At 44.4% G+C, this 20,329-nt stretch overlaps 1 protein-coding gene across 1 annotated transcript in view; it reads right to left on the reverse strand.

Moving 5' to 3' along the window:
* The window catches only part of CDH13 (cadherin 13), a 1,012,702-nt gene that overhangs the window by 470,276 nt on the left and 522,097 nt on the right, over positions 1-20,329 (reverse strand). The window contains exon 5 of the mRNA XM_019940487.3: positions 8,901-9,053. Within this exon, the coding sequence (XP_019796046.1) occupies positions 8,901-9,053 (153 nt within the window). The remainder of the gene's footprint in view (positions 1-8,900; positions 9,054-20,329) is intronic.

A 20,329-nucleotide genomic window follows, 5' to 3' on the forward strand; every position in this document is an offset into this window, starting at 1 on the left:
TGAGTCAGAAAACAATCCGTTTACTTATTTATCAAATTGCGTTTCTCTGCATTTCAGTTTTTTAAGTGCTTGTCTCAAAAGAGACATCAGAAAGGAGTTTGTTTCAGATAGTCACTGAGTGAAGCGGTTGATTGAGGGGAGATAATATCTTTGGTTCTCTGCTATTGTGTGTTAGGAACTGCTACCTGTATATCTCATTTGACATTCACAACAAATCCACCGGGTTGGTGTCATTAACCCCAATCCTAGTGATGAATAAACTGGGGCATCAATGAATTATATTAACTCAGTGGTTCTCAAACTTGGCTTCACAGTGGAAACACCTGGAGAGTTTCATCAATGGACTGAGGTTTGGTCCCACTCCAACACATTCTGATCTAATTGGTTTGGAGTACAGCTTAGGCATTAGGGGTTTTAAAAGCTCCCCAGGTGATTTTTTTGAAGTGCAGAAAAGTTTGAGAACCACAGATAACTTACTCAAGGTTACAGATCTAAGATGGCAGAAAAGCTGGCTCTACTGAGCCCAGGGCCAGCTTCTTCCTATCTGGAATTATTTTTGCCTGAACTGGCTCAAATCTTCTGAAGACACTTTCATCTCTGGCCTAAAAGGTTGGTCTGAGAAATAAGCAAAGACTCAGTCACATGGTATTATTTAACAGTCATCCAAAGTCTAGAGAAGAAAGAGCAAAGAGGCTTGGGACAAATTTGCCTGGCTCTCAGGGGCCATTAACGAAACAAAAACAAAAAAGGCAGATTTGAAGAGTATGGATTGGATTGAGAGGCCTTTCACACGGCGTACCAGAGCACCTGGAGAAATAAGCACCTTTCAGGCACACACCTATGACCCCAGCAGCACTGTAATGGAAATGGCTCAAAGGCCACCTTCCCTGAGGCAAATTAATGAATCAAGCCAGCTGCCCTGAAGTTAACACTTAGTGTATTTAGACCTGGGGTTCTCAAACGTCTGCCAGCATCAGAACCACCTGGAAGGCTTGTTAGGCCCAATGTGGGGCCTGAGAATTTGCACTTTTGACACGTTCCCAGACGCTGCTGCTGGTCTGGGGGACCGAGCTTTGAAAACTGCCCATTTGGATGACTGCCTTCTCTGGACGAACACACGGTGTTACTGACATTCAACCACTGAACTGCTCGCTGGATGCCTAGCACCTGCTTCACCTTTATTTCTCCTGCAGGGAGCTTCAACTATGAAACTGGTACATGAAGTGATGGCTTCCAGTTCTGGAACGCTAAGTAAGCGGTCATGTGGAGCGCCATTCGTACACAGCCCGCTCACCACCTACAGCACCACGGGGAGATGGTCCTGCAGCCTCACCCTCATTCTAAAGATGAGAAAACAGGTCGAGAAGAAAATAACTTGCCAAAGGTGATACAGTATCAGGACAAACCATGAAATGGCCGCTATTCACCCTTTTTTCAACTATAAAAATGGCAATTTCATATGGTTCCTCCGTTAGCAGGGTCTGTCTACCCTCAGTAGGTCTGATTCCAAAGCCTAAACTTTTAACCCAAGTCCTCTGTCTCCTCCCAGTTAGGATGCTTTCCTAGGCCATATGTCTTATTGATCGACAGGACCAAAATGTTGAGACGAGATCCCAGGGGTGAAGCCACACTCTCCAGGCAAGGACTGGTCACTGGCTCTCGGCTAGCCACCCTCATCACTGACCGCCTCTCACCTGCAATAAATTGTACCGTATAACTCATCCAGAGCAAGGTATATCCCAGATGGCGTGGCTGACCCTGAAGGTGACAGCCCCTGCCCCAGGCCCCTTGCTAGCTCAGCTGGAGTCCTTCCTATGATACAGGGTCTTCCCTGAACACATCTCATCATGACACTCGGTGAGGGAAGTGAGAGACACATGCAGTGGCTCTGCTTTGGGGATTGGAGGTTCCGGAAAGCATGGGATCAGAGTCACCCAGCATTTCAGGGCAGCCAAGGCAGAGTCGCTACCACCCAGCTCTGAGCATCGTAGGAGCAGGGTGACAGGAGGAGGTGGCAGTGATGATGACTCCTCTAGAACAGTGGTTCTCAGCTGGGGGCAATTTTGCCTCCATGGGACAATTGGCAGTATGTGGATGATTGTCATGACTGGGATTGGGGGATACTCTTGGCATCTAGTGGCTAGAGGCCAGGTGCACTTCTAAGCACCCTGCGATGCCCAAGGCCAGCCCCCATAATAAAGCATTATCCAGCTCTAAATGTCAGTAGTACTGAGGTTGAGAACCCTTGCACTAGAATCTTATCATATATGGCTGGGTATTTCCTGTGGCACCCCTGTTTCTGGCCATTTTACATGTAAACCAGGTTGTTGGGTCTCTTTGGCAATTCTATAAGCCATCTGTACCCTACAATAAACCCTTTTCTTTGCACGTTAGTTGGAGGAATCACAACTAAGAAAGACAACCATGGGGAAGATCAGACTGGAGGATGAAGAAAGAATTAGCTTGTCCCCAAAACTGAGGGCTGAAGGAAGATTTCCAAGTACAAGTATTATCAAGGGCAGCTCAATTCTAGCAAGGTAGTGTGTGCATCATCCATGTACAGCATGGGCGTTGTTATAACTCTCTAATCTGAGTAAATCTACATCTCCCAATTGCCATATGATTGCTGATGTTATGATACACATACTTCCACGTGACAGCAGCATTTTTCATCTTAATGTACTTTCTGCTAAATTGTCATATGTGTTAGCATTGGGGCGGAACCACAAATGAAGGGAAACACAGGAGCAAGGATAGATACTCTTTGCCTGTGTATTTGCCTGGTGTATTCCAAATTCACAGTAATACTCTTAGCCATAAAGTCAAAACTTATCCAGAAATTGGCTCAAAGGAGAGCAAGTTGTATCCCAGAAAATGTGGGCGCATTTTCAGAAGGACACAGTGAAATCCTACTCGAGTTCTAAGACCAAGAACACAGATGGTTCCCTTTACCATTTCTATAATTGAGAATGATAACCGCATCAAGCTCACCTTTATAAACGTTAAATGAGATCATCACTTAGGGATCTAGCACGGAGCCCTGGCACGTTGTTAGTGTTCAATAAATGTTAACAGCCACATTAAACAATAATATATCTTGGGAACCACTTTGGCCCTCAGCTAACACGTCAGTAAGGACAAGATAATAAAGCTTGTGAATGTGGAGGTCTACAGAGTTCTTGGGGATTTAATAGGTGCTCAGTAAATGTCAGTTCTTGGTCTCTTTCCAAGTGCTCCCCTCTTGTCCCATCCAACTGTGACATCCCCAGTGCTCGGTGCATCTCCCACGGTGGACAATGGAGCAGGGCAAAGGTATCCTGCCCGTGACACCTGCCCACTACCAAGGTCCTGTTTCCTGTTTCACCTCTCACCCCCGCTGGGCCCAACTCCAACCCCCCACCCGCCTAACAGACTCTGTCTCCCCCTCCACTCCTGTCCTCCCATATTGACAAATTTGCAGCCAGCAGATTATAGTCACAGTGTGAGTGAATCATTACCACCTGCTAATATTTTTATAGAATTTCATAAACTTGGTCATTCATGAATCATTTACAGTACTTTATTCCAGTGAAGAGTTCACAAATCACTCAAACACTGGCAAAATGCATAATAATGAGTAATATTTCAGGAGGCTTTGCATTAATATGTCAGCTTCCAATACTGCAGGAGCTAAATTATTTTGCCAGGTGCCACTTCGGGTCAGAAGCATGGGGAGCCCTTTGGGGGCTGCAGCAGGGAGAGTGGGCAGGTGGCCGTGGGCCTTGAAAAAAGACAATATTTAACAAGAAACAGATCATCCAGCGAGTCAAATCCCCTTCCAATAAGTGGAGTTCCTGGGAAAGAGGCCTAGGAATTTGCAGATTAGACATCAGAGTCTAGTTGGAGGTAAAATAGGAGGAAGTGTTTCTTAGTAATTGATAATTCAGGGCTTTAGAGGTGGAGAGAAACAGATATGGACCCCAGATTCAACACACACCAGCTGGGAGACCTTGAAAAAGTTATTTAACAGTTACTTGCTTGTCTCTAAAATGGTGTTAACACCTACTTCTGAAGTCTCTTGTGTGAAATGGATTAAGTAAGACAACGTATATGACTTGTTGAGCCCAACATCAGCCATGTAGAGTTCAATAAACAGTAACTTTAATGATGATACACATTCAGGGGCTCAAGGACAAATTCATCTCAGACTATTTCTTTTCGTGCAAATCTCTGAGGCTTAGTTCACAATGCTTTCTTGCTGGATTTGGAAAATGCTAGCACCACAGCATGAACTTGCATGTGAATAGCACTTACCTTTAAAATAAACAACAACAAAATTCACCCACGTGCTCTCTGCTTTTTAAACTTGCAAGAGGGGAAAGTAAAATGTGGGGATTGGAGACCCAGGATTCTGCTCTTTGAAGAAGCAGATCTGCAACCAACCACAATGCCCACCAGGAACAAGATGGATCTAACTGCACTAAGACAGTAAATCATTTCTAAACAGGTGCTTGAAATGAAGTGGATTTGCAACTTTCTTGTGCCCAAAGTATATTGAGAAGGCAGGAACCCAGTTCTCATTAAATCCAGAAATAGCAGAACCGAACAGAGAGTAATAGGTAGGGACCTTCCTCAGCAGGGACACGAAGAAAACAGGAAAAAGACTAAATTGAAGAGCGAGAGGCATGGGGGACCCGGCATTAGAAACTGGGTCCTTGCGAGGCTGGTGAAGAGTGGCTCAGGCCAGGCCGCCGTTTGGCTGCTGTAGCCCTGGTACTCCTTTCAGACACTGTATGCCCACCAAGCCCCAGCAGCCTCTCCACTGGGCACATGTGGCCCTGCGCCAGGGGTAAACCAAGACGAACAACCAACACGGCACAACTCCCTGGCATGTCACCTGTACACAGCGGCGAGGAACTTAAATCCGTTTATTTTGAAACAAAGCTGATGTGCTACGGAGTACATTATGAAACCACAAATAAACTCACGATTATTTAAGAGAAGTTCATGCTTGAGATGGGAAAGCTGGGCCACCACCAGTTTTCGTTTACCTCCTTTGCCTTTCCCCTCACTAATTCTCACTCATGTGATGAGACTGTAAGGGGCTTACCATGCTCCTGCTACTGTTCCAAACGCTTGACACGCATTAACTCATTTAGTCCATTAAATCCTATGAGATCAGTATTATTACTGTCCCCATGTCACAGATGATAAAATCAAGGCAGATACCCTGCCCAAGTTCCCATAGCTAGTCCATAAAAGCTGTGCTTTTAATTCAGCCAGCATGGCTACATGCAAAGTTATGTTTGTAACTGCTACATACTACATGGCCTCACTTTTAAGGAAAAATATGAGATGCTCTATGCTACAGACCAGACTCTATTTTACTAGCTGTTTAGCAACTATTAGTTAGCAAAAACTAGTCATTTCATCTTTTATTGGGCTGGCCAAAAAGTTCGTTCGGGTTTTTCTGTAACACCTTATGAAAAAACCCAAATGAACTTTTCGGCCAACTCAATACAAGCATTAAAGTTGCTAGTACGATCCCTATTTTATGGATGAGAATCACAAGATCAGAGAGGGTAAGTGGGTTTCCCAAGATCACACAGCTCAGTAAGCAGCAGTGCTGAGACTTGAACAACCATTTTCTGACCCCAGAGCCATTGATATTAATCACTATTATCATTTACATAAAAATAAAAGTGACCCAAATTAAAAATAAAAAAATCATGGGGTTTTCTACTCAACCCTGCCCTCTGATACCTTTGTGAGCATTAGAAAGGGGCCGCCCTCTCCCTGTGGACACAGCCCTGAACTGCAGTGCAGCTTCTGGTGAGTAAACTGGGGGCTGGATGAGGCCTTTCTCATCCCTCAGCCATCCCCCTTGGGCAGTAAAATCCCTGCACAGCTGTACCTGACAGCCCTGCATTCAGCTTTTGGAAGCCAGAGGAAAGGGACGCTTCATGAATCAAAAATTCTCCTCAAAGAAAATCTCTGACTGGCCTCTTTGGCAACATCAAAACCAAGCCACCTGATGGACCAAAGGCCACCTTCTCCTCACTCCCACTCCCTGTGAGTCCCTGAATGTTGGTGTTTGAGTTCTTCCCGCTGTAACTGCCCCAAGGCATCTTCCCCTCACTGTCCCTGGAGATCAAGGTCATTGCCATCTAAGGAGAATGTTCACTCTGAGGTGGGCCCTGGTTTATGGAGCCCAGAAATCTCTCTCTGAATGTGGAAGGACTCCCAAAAGGGTGACGAAGTTTTAAACCACCTTTGGGTCCCACAAACATCAGAGAGGATCAATTAGCCATGCATGTATCCAAACTCTTGTTCAGCTCTTAAAATAGCTCCTACGGAGTCACCCCAAAAAGGCATCTCAGCCTCTCATTTACCAGTTCTCACTCCTGGCAGCCAGTTGTTTTCCAGTTTCTCTGATTCACGCTAGTCCTATTTCCAGGCTACCGAACACTCCCAAGAAGACTACTGCTCCTTTATTCTTTATCTTGTACCCTCTTAATTTCCTAGTAATTCTAGAGCTCAGCTTCCTCCAGGAATCTCTCTCTTTACTTAAAAGAGGAGCAGCAAATGCTATGAAGTTCAGTTCCTGTCAGGATAGAAGGAAAAACCATGAGTCTGTGGTAGACGTCAACCTTCTCACGGTTGAAGGTAGGAAACTGATGTTAAAAACTTGTGGAACTTAACCAAAAATTTTAAATCTTTTTCAGCAAAAGAATGAATAAGAGCAGCTCTGATTTACTGAATGCTCACTAGGTGCTGGGCATTGTGCTAAGAATTTGCAAAAATAATTTTATTTCATTTTATACAGTCCTTAGAGATGCTGGTACTATCCTCACTTTGTGGAGGAGAATCAAAAATCCTCAGAGACGGTAAGTGGGTCGCCCAAGATAAAAACAGCACAGTAAACGGCAGTGCTGAGACTTGAATGGCAGAGGTCTGAATCACCATGCTATGAAATTACGAAATGTATCATATCTTTAGTTCCTTGTGTCTGAAAATGAAGAGATATTCCTATCACAGGCAGGGAAAAAGTAGGGGGCATCTACCCATGGTCTGCAGCTGGCTTATCCACAGCACCTGGACACTGACAGCTGCCAGGTCACCTGTGGTCACCGTCAAGTCCAGCTGGACCTGGGAACTTCCGAGGGTGCCAACATTTAATTTCTACAACAACCAGATTCCCTGCCGGGGGATCGCTGAGGATGCACACTGGTCACCCTTTGGCATCCTCTGACAGATGGTACCCCCTGCAGATGCTCACAGCATCTGCCTTTTGGCAAAGTTCCTGAGAGGGAGGTCCTCCCAGGACCCAGGACCCTGGAACACACCGTTCAGCAAGAGGCTGGATGGGCCTTTCCTCACCCACTGCCCTGTATTTGTCTAGTATTTTAATGCCTCTAATGCCCTCTTCTACCTTCTCCTCACTGGAAACTCACAGCAATCCAGCTGGTAGCTAGGCAAGTGTTATCTGCATTTTATGGGTGGAATCCTGAGGACCAGTGCTTACTGGGTCTTCCCAAGGTCAGTATCTCATGGTGACAGAGGAGGCTAGACCCAGGGTACCCATTTCCCAGCCAGAGCACTTGACTTGCCAATGCAATGTCTCTCCACCCTCTGTCTGCAGAAAAGGAAGAATATGGAGGTTTTTTTAGGGAAGAGGAAGTAATTTTGTTGAAGTGGGATTGGGATGTTCTTACACGGTGTTTTGACGAAAAAAACCAGAGATGCCAAGTCCACTCCTAGAAACTGGCCGCCACCCCCCAGAGCCCAATCCAGGGAAATGCGCATGTGATGGGCAATGGTGATGGAAAGCAAACTCTGTTGACTGGGCCTTGTTCCCAAATGCCTGCTTCCAGCTCAGTGCGCTGCATCCCACAGAGGGCTTTCCCCGAAAATGGCTGGGAATCCTGTCCCATTTCTTGAAAAATGAGCTTACTGCCCTCAGAGGCTTGGGTCCTTAACAGAGGCTGTGAGATGGGGCTCTTGGGGGTGTTGTAGAGAGAGGACAGGACAGACCTGGAGCCTATATGAGATTTAATGCTCACCCCAATATCTGTGTGCAACTACTTTGGTCTCTGAATCCTGAACAGGTGTCAACTTCTGAAACTATCCTTTTACAAATAGCCTTTTGTTTCTCCATATAAAAGAGAAGCAAGTACATTATAGAAAAATCAGAAAAAAAAATCAACAACGCCAAATACAACCACCAACACTTTGATTTTTCCTCTATCATGCTTCTTCACAAACATACCCACCATGATATGTGTAAATACTCCATCTGTAATGAGGATACCATATGTGTTGGTGTGTCTGTTTCCATTCAATATCTTGAAAATCTCCCATATAACTAGAACTTCTTCAAAAATATTTTAAATGGTTGTAGAAAACTTCCTTGCAAAATTGTGCCATAATTTAACCATTATATATTGCTGAATATTTAGCAACTGTTTCCATTTTAAGGATCGTGTCCTGCTATATCATCATTGTACAAAAATCTAACTAAATTCCTCCCTATTTCCTTAAGATGGCTTTCTAGAAGTAGAATGATCAGGTCCAAGGTTTTATACTTTTTATAGCTCTTCATTATCAAGCTGGTTTCTGGAAAGCCAATGTTAATGTAAGGTTTCTGACCTCCTCTGAGATCCCCCCAGGGTCCCTCTTCTTGGTTTTTAGTGCCCAAAGTCTCGCGCAGACCTGGGGGGGCTCTGTTGATGAGATAGGGGCCCCCACTGCTGCTGTGTCAGGGTTCAGTGCCACTTGGCTTCCACAGAGACACACTTAAAGCCGCACAGCCCCGGGTTTGATGAAGCACAGAAATAATGAGCTCAGTGGGAGGGAAGCAGTCTTTGAAAGGCACATCTCTGCATGTGGGGTGGGCACTGCATGGGGGGAGGGGTACTCACTTGATAGGTAGCTATCGTTTCTCTGTCCAAGTTCCGTGTCACGGAGACGCTACCTGTGTTCTCATTGATTCTGAAAATTCCTTTAGGCTCTTGATCCACTCCCTTTCCAGTGAGCCGGAACTTGGACCCTTCCGGTCTGTCACTGTCGACTACCTGGTCAGAGAAACAGAGCGACATTTAAGACTCTGGCTGGAAAACACAGAGAAAGCACAGTACAAACACACCTCAGTGACCAATCCACTAATCACAGATGCCAACGCAGAGGTGCTCGATGAACTTGACTAAAGCAGCATCACCAAAAATAGCATCATTATTTAACACCTTTCATCCTAATATGCAAATCTTCGTGGCTTTCAGCCGGGGAAGCTTACCAGCCCTGGGGTGACATATATTGATGAATCTAAGAGGGAAGTAACTTCATGAAGTTCAAGGTTGGACATTTATATTATTTTTAACTCCCAGGAAACAGGCTTTTTTCTGCAAGTAAGACCAAATAAGCAATGGAAAACATTTGACAGTCCTATACCAGGCAGGCATTAATCAGGGTTCTAGGTATCTGCATGTATGTAGTCATCAACAGCGCCACCTATGCCCTTTTTGCTACCAGGTACTAGGCATGGTGCTGAGAAGGAATTTTACACACACTTTAAAAAACTCTGACAACAATGCTGGGGGCAGGGAACATTATTATTCATACTTAATGAATGAAATCAATGAGACTCAGGGAGATTACACAAGCTTGCCACGGTCACAGTTACTAAAGAAAGAAGGATGGGATTCAGAAGCCATCTTCCACCTCCCTAGGGGCACTGCTGTGCAACACCGTCATTGCTGAATTCACTTTAAGAGAATTCCCTATAGGTGGTCAGCCTTGATCTGACATTTAAAGAATAAATTCAAAAGGTAAAGCTATAGGAAGGCAGTTCCAGGCAGAGGGAACAGCATAGACAGGCAGCAGGCAGGTTAGAGAGCCTCAAAAATTCCAGAATGGTTTGAGGAGAGGTGAGGTTGAGAGGTAATTAGGGGGCAAGTTTTGATGTCATCTGAAAGTATCCAACTAAAGAGAAAATCATAATTTGCATAGGTTAGTTCTAGAGTTCTAACAAGCATTCATGTATATTTAATATCACTTTATCATCAATACCTGCAGACATTAATTTGATTATAACACTATAAAGGTCACTAACACCATAGACATTCAGAACCACAGATAAAAGAAAGCTAATACTGATCTGGCTGTCATCAATTTACAAGTAAACAGGCACCTATTGGAATATAGTCAACTGAGCCTGGAGGACTTAGGTGGCTGAACCAGAAATGTGCCTTCTGGTGGAATCAGGAAGAGGTGTGGTGGTGGCATTTCTGTGGGCACCATGCCTGCAATTCTGACGTGTGCCACCAGGTGGCAGTGGTGCCTAAGGCAGCGTGAGCCTCATGGCAAGCCTCCTCTGCCAGGACCAGTGGAGTAAGAGCATGACGCAGTCCATAGGGCAGTACAGTTTTTTTCTGATTTAAAATATTCTTTATTAAAATACACTGAGAATTTTGATTAAACACCAGTTACCTCTTTTGCATTTTTTTTAATTAACAGAAAATATCATCCAAAGCAAGACTAAAAATAAGGTATGTGGTATCTTCTGATGAAAAGAATTTTTAGTCACTGCTTGACTCCATTGAATCCAACTGACATTAGTCCCACTGCTTGGAAGCTCCATGAGGTCAACAGCCTCAGCATATCGGGCTCACCGCTGAGTCCCATGACTAGCAAAGTGCTGGGCATACCGCAGGGACCAACGCCAATATCTGTTTAATGAGGACCTCCACTGATTAGACAAACATATGTCTCAATCCTAGCTTGGCCGACGATCAGTCCTGTGACCTTGAATGTGATTCTTTGCCTCTTTGGTTCTCGATTTCCTTATCTATAAAATAGAGATAATGACACTTATTTCCCAGGGTTGCTGAGAGTTTGTTGAGATACTGTGTGCAAAGTACACTTCCTGGCACATAGAAGGGGCTCAATAAATCAGAACTGACAATTAGAATACTAAGATAAGAATGATAATAATAACAAAGTCATGCCATTGTTGTTAATGGGTAAGACTGACACCTCCAAGCATAAAACACATCTTAGCCACAATACAAAAAAATCCCTCTCTAAGGGAACACATTTCCTTTTTAGAAACAAAACTCACAAAAGTCTCTGGTTTCAGGACAGAAGTGATCTGGAAACACACTGTGGGAAGGGGCATCTGAGCCAGCCGTGTTCCTCTTTGTCTCTTTCACATTTACCATCGCTCCCCTCTTGCTCTTACCACTTCAGCTCAAATATGGATTAAAACCTCTTCCTTTTGCTTCCCTATACACACCCGTGGGACAAGTCCTCTCCAAAGGCCATACTAACTAAAGAGAAATGAACACGGGAAACCTACAAAGGCTATGGAACTGTCCTGCTTCCTAAGAGTGGACTTCTGACCACACCCACTAGAAAGGACCTGTCAGGAGAAGGCTTCTGTGATCTGTTCTCCTTTCTTGACCCTTCCCTGCTCTGAAAGGGTTGGGAGCACAGCACCCCAGACCTTCTGGAAGAAACACAGTGGGAGACAGTCCTGACAGCTCTCTTGAGGCAAACACTGCCATCCTCCCATTCCTCTACCTGCCATTCAGCATGGAAAGCTGAATTCTAGACTCAGAAATCCTCCCAGGGCAACTTTTCCTCCTGCTGTAAAGATCAGGTCTGTGTCATTTCCTTTCTCTCTCTTGGAGATCTTGAACCATGTGACCTCATGGAAGCAGGGTCTTGGAGAGAACCCTGTTTAATTAGTGCTGGCTGCTGGATTTAAATGAGTGATTCTCTGGGGAAGGAGCAAGACCTCTGCTCAGCAGTGCGCAAGTCTTCTCTCTCTCTCAACATTTTTTTTAAAATTTATTTTATTTATTTATTTTTGTCTGTGTTGGGTCTTCGTTGCTGCATGTGGGCTTTCTCTAGTTGCAGCGAGCGGGGGCTACTCTTTCTTGCGGTGCGCAGGCTTCTCACTGCAGTGGCTTCTCTTGTTGCGGAGCACGGGCTCCAGGCGCGCAGGCTTCAGGAGTTGTGGCACACGATCTTCAGTAGTTGTGGCTCACGGGCTCTAGAGCGCAGGCTCAGTAGTTGTGGTGCACGGCCTTAGTTGCTCCATGGCATGTGGGATCTTCCCGGACCAGGTCTCAAACCCGTGTCCCCTGCATCGGCAGGCGGATTCTTAACCACTGCGCCACCAGGGAAGTCCAACGTTTTGTTTCTAAAGGCCTGGCTTTGAACACATCAGTTGAACCTGCCTCCTGGTCCTCAGCGCTGTATCTGCTTTGAAGGAGCGCTCATAGCCACACCAGGCACGGTGCCCCCAGACTGATGAGCCGTACAGGGCTGCCAGCACAGGGAAGTGAAGGGCCTCATTCTCCCTGCAACAATTGGTCTCAAGATATGGTTCCCTGGACCAGCTTGGGCATCACATGGGAGCTCTTCAGAAATACAGATTCTCAGTCTCCACCCAGACCCCCTGGATCAGAAACGCTGGTGGTGGGGCCTAGCAACCTGTGCTTTAATAGGCCCCGTGGATGATTCTATGCACACCGGGGACTGAGGACCACCGATTTGGATGGATTTCAGCACCATCCACGCTCATTACGATTGGTGATGGTTTCCACCGTGACTGTGGGGAGACTTTGGCTGGAAAAAAGGCTGCGTCTGTTTGCTACCTCCCTTCCAGACCTATTTTAAATGTATAACACTATTAGGAACTCTTAAAAGCCTGTTTTCTAGAACGTCAGTAAAGCAGAGTTGGTATTTCTCCAAGTCCCACATTTCCGTGTGTATCAAAGGAACCCCAGGGCATGGAGGAACCTTGGAGAAGAAAGCATGGGAGTAGGGGTCATTCTCCACGGGAAAGATGGGAGTCTTGGCTCAATTTAGATTCAGAAATTACCCAACAGCTCTCCAGCTTCTTGGTCCCCAGGTGGGGCTTCAGAGGGACCCCGATCCACTCCAGCCTCACTGAGCTGGAGAAATAGGAGGTATGCAATGGCTGCAAAGGAGGCCTCAGCCACACATCACAGCTGTTCCATGCAAGTCAGGTGGGTTTCCAGATGACCTTTATTGTACTACATTAAACTCCTAAGATTTGTCCAAATGCCGCTCTATGGCTGTGGCCCCAAGGCTCTCATCCTCTTCTTGTTGTTTAATGTGATGGAATGTAAGAAATCCAGTGCACTCCTGCCCAGAACAAATCCTGTCATGAGTCTCTGCTCCTGTAGCAGCTGTTAACACACATTATACCACATAGCAGGGCTTCACAATTAGCTGGTCTTTCCTATTATTCTTTGTAATTCAACACTTCTTTTCATAGTGGGATTTTTCTTCCTTATCCTCTGAGTCGGAATGAAAAAAAGTAGCTAATGATGAGAAACAACTTGGACGCCGGGTGCCGACACTCTGGGAAGGGCGTGTAAATAGCACACAGGAGTCCTGCTGCATACCTGGGTAAAGTCACTTCCCAGGCAGCAACGGGGGTGACTGGAACATCAATTGTGTCGGAGGCATGGCTCAGGTGGGACCAGAGTCCTCTGCACCCAGCAAGGGGCAGGAAATACAGAGGCTTGGAGCAAGAAGGGATGCTTGGTCTGAGTTTCAAAGGGTGTTTTCACTGCCTACTTCCTCCAGAGTGTGGTGTGTTACAGACAAAGCCAGGGCCCCCCCTTGAATCCCGTTCCCACCTCCATTCTCTGCTGCAAGTAGCCAACAATACCAAGTTGCATTGTGTTTTAAAGGTATTCTATGAATTTATATACATATATACATACTCACAGAATATATAGCAATTTTGAATGTTTTTACATTTTTATAAATAGGACCGTTTTGTATAAATTATTCTATAATTTTTCTATTCAATGTGGTTGGAGGTTATATATATATAGTATGTAATATTTTTATATATATTATATTTATGTAATATAAATATATTTTATATCTCATAGACAGATAGATAGATACAGACTTTGGGGATAGGAGTAACTTTCCATTTATAGAAACACTGCCTAGATAGTATGAAGTTCCCATATACCTTTCATCCAATTTTCCCTAATATTAACATCTTTTATAACCATGGAACATTGGTCACAACTGAGAAATTAACACTGATGCATAACTACTAACAAACTAACCTCCAGATTTTATGTATTCAGGTTTCACCAATTTTTCTACTTCTATTATTTTTCTGATCCAAAATCCAGTCCAGAACCCCACATTACCTTTAGTCAGTGCGGTATTTTTTTTAAACATCTTTACTGGAGTATAATTGCTTTACAATGGTGTGTTAGTTTCTGCTTTATAACAAAGTGAATCAGTTATACATATACATATGTCCCCATATCTCTTCCATCTTGCGTCTCCCTCCCTCCCACCCTCCCTATCCCACCCCTCTAGGTGGTCACAGAGCACCGAGCGAGCTGATCTCCCTGTGCTATGCGGCTGCTTCCCACTAGCTATCTATTTTACGTTTGGTAGTGTATATATGTCCATGCCACTCTCTCACTTCGTCCCAGCTTACCCTTCCCCCTCCCCGTATCTTCAAGTCCATTCTCTAGTAGGTCTGTGTCTTTATTCAGTCAGTGTGGTTTTTAATTGCCCATTACGGTGCTTCCCTGTAGGTTCAGACATTTCCTTAATTGTGCTGACATCATTTTTTCCCCCTATGGAAAATGTATTCGATACATCAAAATGCCACAGTCGCCAAGTTCTGTATATTCTCTTTACTGTAAGAACTTGTAGCTCTGTCCTCTGCCAATCTCCAGTACCTGTAATTTAACTCAGATCTCCACTAGAGATTTTTGACTGTTCTGTTGCCAGGGCCAAGAACACACACAACACTCACAGTAAGTTTTCAGCAAATATCTGCATACCAAGTAAGTAAACGAACGTTACAGTGGTCTCTTAACTGGCCTCCATGTTTCTGATTCTCTCTTTTCCCTTCGTGTCCTAATTGCAACCAGAACGGTCATTCCAAAATGCAAACACAAATCTGGCCAAGACAGTTCTCAGATTAAAGCTTTCAATGTTTCCCCATTGCTCCCAGATGAAATTCCCCCAGGGCCCTCCTTGATGGGCCTCCACCTGCTTCTCCAGTTCTATCTCTTGCCACCATGAGCCATGGGCCTCCTGGACTTTGCCCACTTCCTCTGGACCTAGGTCAGCTGGACTCCTATCCCCCCATCCTGTCTGCTAGAGCCCCTCCTGGTCTTCCCGGACTCGGCACCAGGGATACTGCCTACTCACTGGAGCTTCTCCTGACCCTCTGCCCTGCTCCAGGGAGACAACCTCATCATCTGGGTCTAGCCCGGCTCACCACTGAGGTCTATTAAGGCACAGAGAGTGGATGGCCTCTTTGTTGGGGATGGTAATTGTCCCTTGGGCTATTTATTTCTTATTCTTTTAACATTTCCTGGGTTTGGAACATATAAGACACCCGACTGAAGCTTTGAAAAACAGTGCAACTTTGTTTGCATGTTTTTATAAGATCATAAAATGCTTCAGAAACTCACAAATTAAAGTCTGTTGTACTTTTTTTTTTTTTTTTAATGTGGTCACTTTACCTATGCAACCTCAGTATCTTCTCATTTCTCTTTTTACAAATCCCCAAAGTTACCTTCCCAGGCAGTGGTATGCCCAGGAGTCATGAAGGGGCCTAGAACGCTTTCCCATCCTTATAATTTGCAAAGGTTCCCTTGTGTGAAGACCCTCTGTCTAAGCAAACACTGCTCGCTGCACAAAGCAGCTCCAACACAAATACCCCAGCACTTCTGCCCTGTCATAGCCAACTAAATTAATGCTCTAACTCTACCTGTTCAGAAAATCAGGAGATACTTATTTTCAAAGGATAAAAGATTCTACATATATAAGCAATATGATCGAAAGGATGAAAAACTAGAAAATAATCAGCCCCCGCCCCCGCACATTTCCAAAGGGAATAAATCACATGTGAATAGTATAGGTCTTTGGGGGATGGAGGTAGGGGTGATATTTTTTCCTTCACTCTAGAATATTTTTGGTTTCAAAAAATGAGCCTATATTACTTATTATACAGTTAAAAAACAACAAAAAACTCAAAAACAAGACAACTTTTTTAAAACATGTAAGAGTAATTACTGGAGCTTGGTGTATATGCTCATTTAGAAGTTGTTTTCTACTTCATGTTAAATAGGAAAAAAACCACTTACTGCCTTTATCTATGGTTATTAGAAGGCATTTTTTTTTTATTGGTAGGTTGGTTCTCTGAGGTGATTTGTAAGCAGTAATTAATTCTCATCTGTGGTTTAGTCCTTTTTTTTTTTTTTTTTGCGGTACGCGGGCCTCTCACTGCTGTGGCCTCTCCCACTGCAGAGCACAGGCTCCGGACACGCAGGCTCAGCGGCCATGGCTCACGGGCCCAGCCGTTCCGCAGCACGTGGGATCTTCCCAGACCGGGGCACGAACCCGTGTCCCCTGCATCGGCAGGCGGACTCTCAACCACTGCGCCACCAGGGAAGCCCTGTGGTTTAGACTTTGACATGCCTTTGAACTTGAAGACACTTAGCCATTCAGCAGTCTGGGCAGCTGTTACATCCATGCCCGTCTTTCAACCTCATGCTGCTCAACAACTTTCAACCATTAGGTTATAAATTAACAAGGGGGACTAAGGAAAACCCAGTGCCAAGAGTTCCAAAATACCTGGTGGAGAAGCACAGAACCAACACTCTGGCAATCCACCGGAGGAGGATGCTGGCTAGAGACCAACTGCACAGACCAGGGGTTCTCATACCAGCAGGGCTGGCTGTGTTCACCGCCGAATTCAAATGGTCTCCATCCTCCCATGGAGGGTGCTAAGGTTAAGGGCAGGATGGAGCACTTGGAAGGAAAATCAAACTCCAGTAACACATGATGAGGGGAAATCTGAATACAACTACACTTACCCTTCATCTATCAGCACTATCATTGCACCACCAGCTTTGTTTCCCTTCTTTTATGAGAAAGGCACTTAAGATTATGCCTAAGCACAGCTTAAGCTGAGTTCCATAGGATTCAGTGTTTAATTGGTGGGGTTTTTTTGCATTATTTTCTGATAGTTATAATTTTGTGGTTACTTTCTGTAGGCTATAGAATTTTTTTTAATGAGAGTATTTCTTAATTTACAAGTACTTCTAACATTTTAATTATTTATTTCCAACTTGTCATAGAACAATGTGGCTTATGAAATTTCTACTCTTGCGAGTTTTTTAAAAATTTATTCACGGCCAAGTGCAATATCATCTTCACTAAATGATTCATTGACACATGGAAAAGAATTAGTATTCTGTGGCCTTATTCACAATAGCCAAAAAGTGTAAGGACCCCAAGTGTCCAACAATGGATAAATGGATGAACAAAATGTGGTATAGGCATAAAATGGAATATTATTATTCAGCCTTAAAAGTGAAGGAAATTCTAACACATGCTACCATATGGATGAAGACATCATGTTAGTGAAATAAGCCAGGCACAAAAGGACAAATATGTATACTTAAATACACATATTTACATACATAATTGGCACAATGCTGCTCTCACTGAGGGAACTCGGTTTATATTTGTTAGTGCATTCCAAACTGATACCACCATTCACTCAGCCTGATGGTCTGTTTAACTCCCATGATTTTAATAAGATGTTTCCTTCTTGAGTATAATTTCCTCTAACATATTACCTCCCTCTACCTTCTTCTCTTCTATTCAATATATTTACTGACCATTCACGAGTTCCAGAGTGTTCAAGGGCCCTCAGTTCAGTATACTCTATGAAACCCACATTACGCAACATGGGAGATGTGCTGAAAGAGGCCACAGCAGACCAGAGAAAGAAGTCAGCTTTGGGTCATTCAGTCATTGTGCCTTACTTGTCTGGGCCCAAAGTCCATTCACTGCCCATCAGTATCACACTTCTGCATCTCTTTATTGTCCAAGAGAATAACTGGGATTCTTATGTATCACTTCCTGAGTTTCTGGTTTCTTAATGCAGACTGTAAGTGTCACCCTCCTGCTCATCGCGACCCTTGACTTTGCCTCTTGTGTTTCTACCAAAAATCAAGATGGTCCCTTGGAACTCATAGTGAAAAGTCTAGATTTTCTATACCTGTTGCCTCTTCTACTTATGAATCAGATGTATGGTAGTGGGAAGTAGTCACTGAGGCTGTTCTTTAATATTCTGGCTCCTCTTCTTCCGGTCACATAGTAGGACGATACTTCCCCAGTCACCTGAAGTTGGCTGTGGCCATATGACTTGCTTTAGCCAATGAAGTGTGAGTGAAAGTGACATGTGGAACTTCAGCTAATTTTGAGTAAAAGCTTTAAGAGCTATGATGTGCTTAGCCAGGTTCTTTCTGCCCTCTGCAAGGTGACGAGCTATGTTCCAAATAGTGGTGACTTCAACAACCTAGATCCCAAAGAAAGAAAAATGACAAGGTGCAGAGCCCCCACCTAACCCCTCAATGGACATGGAGCTTGGTTAAACCTTTTTTTTTTTTTCACTTTGATCAACTGAAATGGGAGTTGCTTATTACAACTGCTGAACCTAACCTATCCTGACTAACGCACAGAGTGCTTAGGACAACAGGGTTTGCAGCTTGGAGCTCACTAACAGTGTGGACATACTGGGAGTCATGTGGCCTCTCTGAGCCTCAATGCCATCCTCTGCCAAATGAGGGAAATAATGCCTATCCTAAAAGGGTTACTGTGGATAAGTGATCTGAGAGAGACCTAATGCATCAGTACATAAACCTGCTCAATCATGTAAGGCAATTGTTATTTTTATGATTAAACGGTGGTGATGATGATGACTATAACAGAGGCTACCATTTATTGAAAACTAAGACTCTGCCACACACTATTCTAAGCATCTTACATACATAAGTTCATTTAATCCTTACCACAATTTTATGGGGTAGGTACTGATGTTAATCCCCACTTTACACAGAAAGAAACTGAGTCACAAACACCTTACCAAAGTCAGCTAGATGATGGCCTTGCATTTGAATCCAAGTACCCAGAGCCCATGGCCTTAGCCTCCACTCCACATGGCCAACTGATCAAAGTCTGCTGGGTTGTGTAGGAGTGCCCCAGGAGGAGAATCAACAAAGCACTGGAACCTGGCACTGTTGAAAGTGTTCCTGGTCTGGACTCCTGCTGACACACCCACCCTGTGAAGACTAGGGGCAGAGATACTCGTCTTAGGCAGAGCCCAGATTAAGGACTTCCAAGTCTCAATTTCCAGATTTATATGTACCCAAGGGGTCGCCCATTTCCTCTGTACATCAAATTCCCGGCAGGAACATCTTTACCTTCTCACACTCTCTGAGCTTTGGCATAGTAACGGTGCAATTTGGGGGGTTTTGCATGCCTTCAGCCATGTAAAAGGATAATAAATTAATCATGCCCTTGGGCACTGTTGAAATACACATACTTAATCTCTTATTAACTTGCCGAACTTTCCTTCCTTGCCACTGCTCTGCTCCTCTCCCTTCCATCAGTTCAGATTTTTACGGTTCTCAAAGAAACCAAATATTTATGCACTCATCTGAACCACAGTGCAGAGAAAGCAGTGTAACAAAATCAGCATTATGAACCTGGAGCTATTCCCATTTGGAAGTAATAAACACGAACAATTGAACAATTTCTCCCTGGAAATGCGTGTTGGCTGCCCTTTCACTGAGGATTTCAATGCTTATTCTTGTTCTTCTTATAATTCAGGACAAATTTTAATGTTAAGTCTGACGCTTGGAAACACAAGCAAACATAAATACAATTTCAATCATTTTCAACTGAAAGCCTGACATTCTATTCCGCTTTGCATGTGCTTCGGTTAGAACCTGTGTGGGGCTTTGAAGTGCCTCATCCCCTGAAGCACCTACTCTCTCTCACAGTCGGATCACTCCTGAATAAAACCTTTCAAGGGCCCCCCTAAACCATCACTTTCAGGGAAAATTCATGCTCCCTGAGAAACGCATTCAAGGCTCTTTATAACCTGCCTTTGCCTTCAGCCTCAAATGTCGCTGAGTCCACACACATCCCCCGAGCCTGTTGTGCTGTCATTTCCCCCAAAGTGCCATGCTTGGGTCTACCGCTGTTTCAGCCCTGGGCTTACCTACTTCTGACCCATAGGCTCTTATACAAAAGCAGAGTCTGGCCAATCTGATCACCTCTTTGTGGATCCTGGGATTAGGACAGGAAGAGACTGACTCAGTTGGCTGAAGGCTGTGGACCCTTAAAGTCTTATCAGCTTGAAAGCTGAGTCTACCATCTTGGGGAGACCCAGTTGGGCCATAAGTGCAGACCTTGACAAAGAAAATAGTCTACTTGGAAAATTTAAAAAGAGAGTAATGAATCCTTG

Source organism: Tursiops truncatus, chromosome 19 (assembly GCF_011762595.2).
Source record: "Tursiops truncatus isolate mTurTru1 chromosome 19, mTurTru1.mat.Y, whole genome shotgun sequence".
NCBI classification, from domain to species: domain Eukaryota; kingdom Metazoa; phylum Chordata; class Mammalia; order Artiodactyla; family Delphinidae; genus Tursiops; species Tursiops truncatus.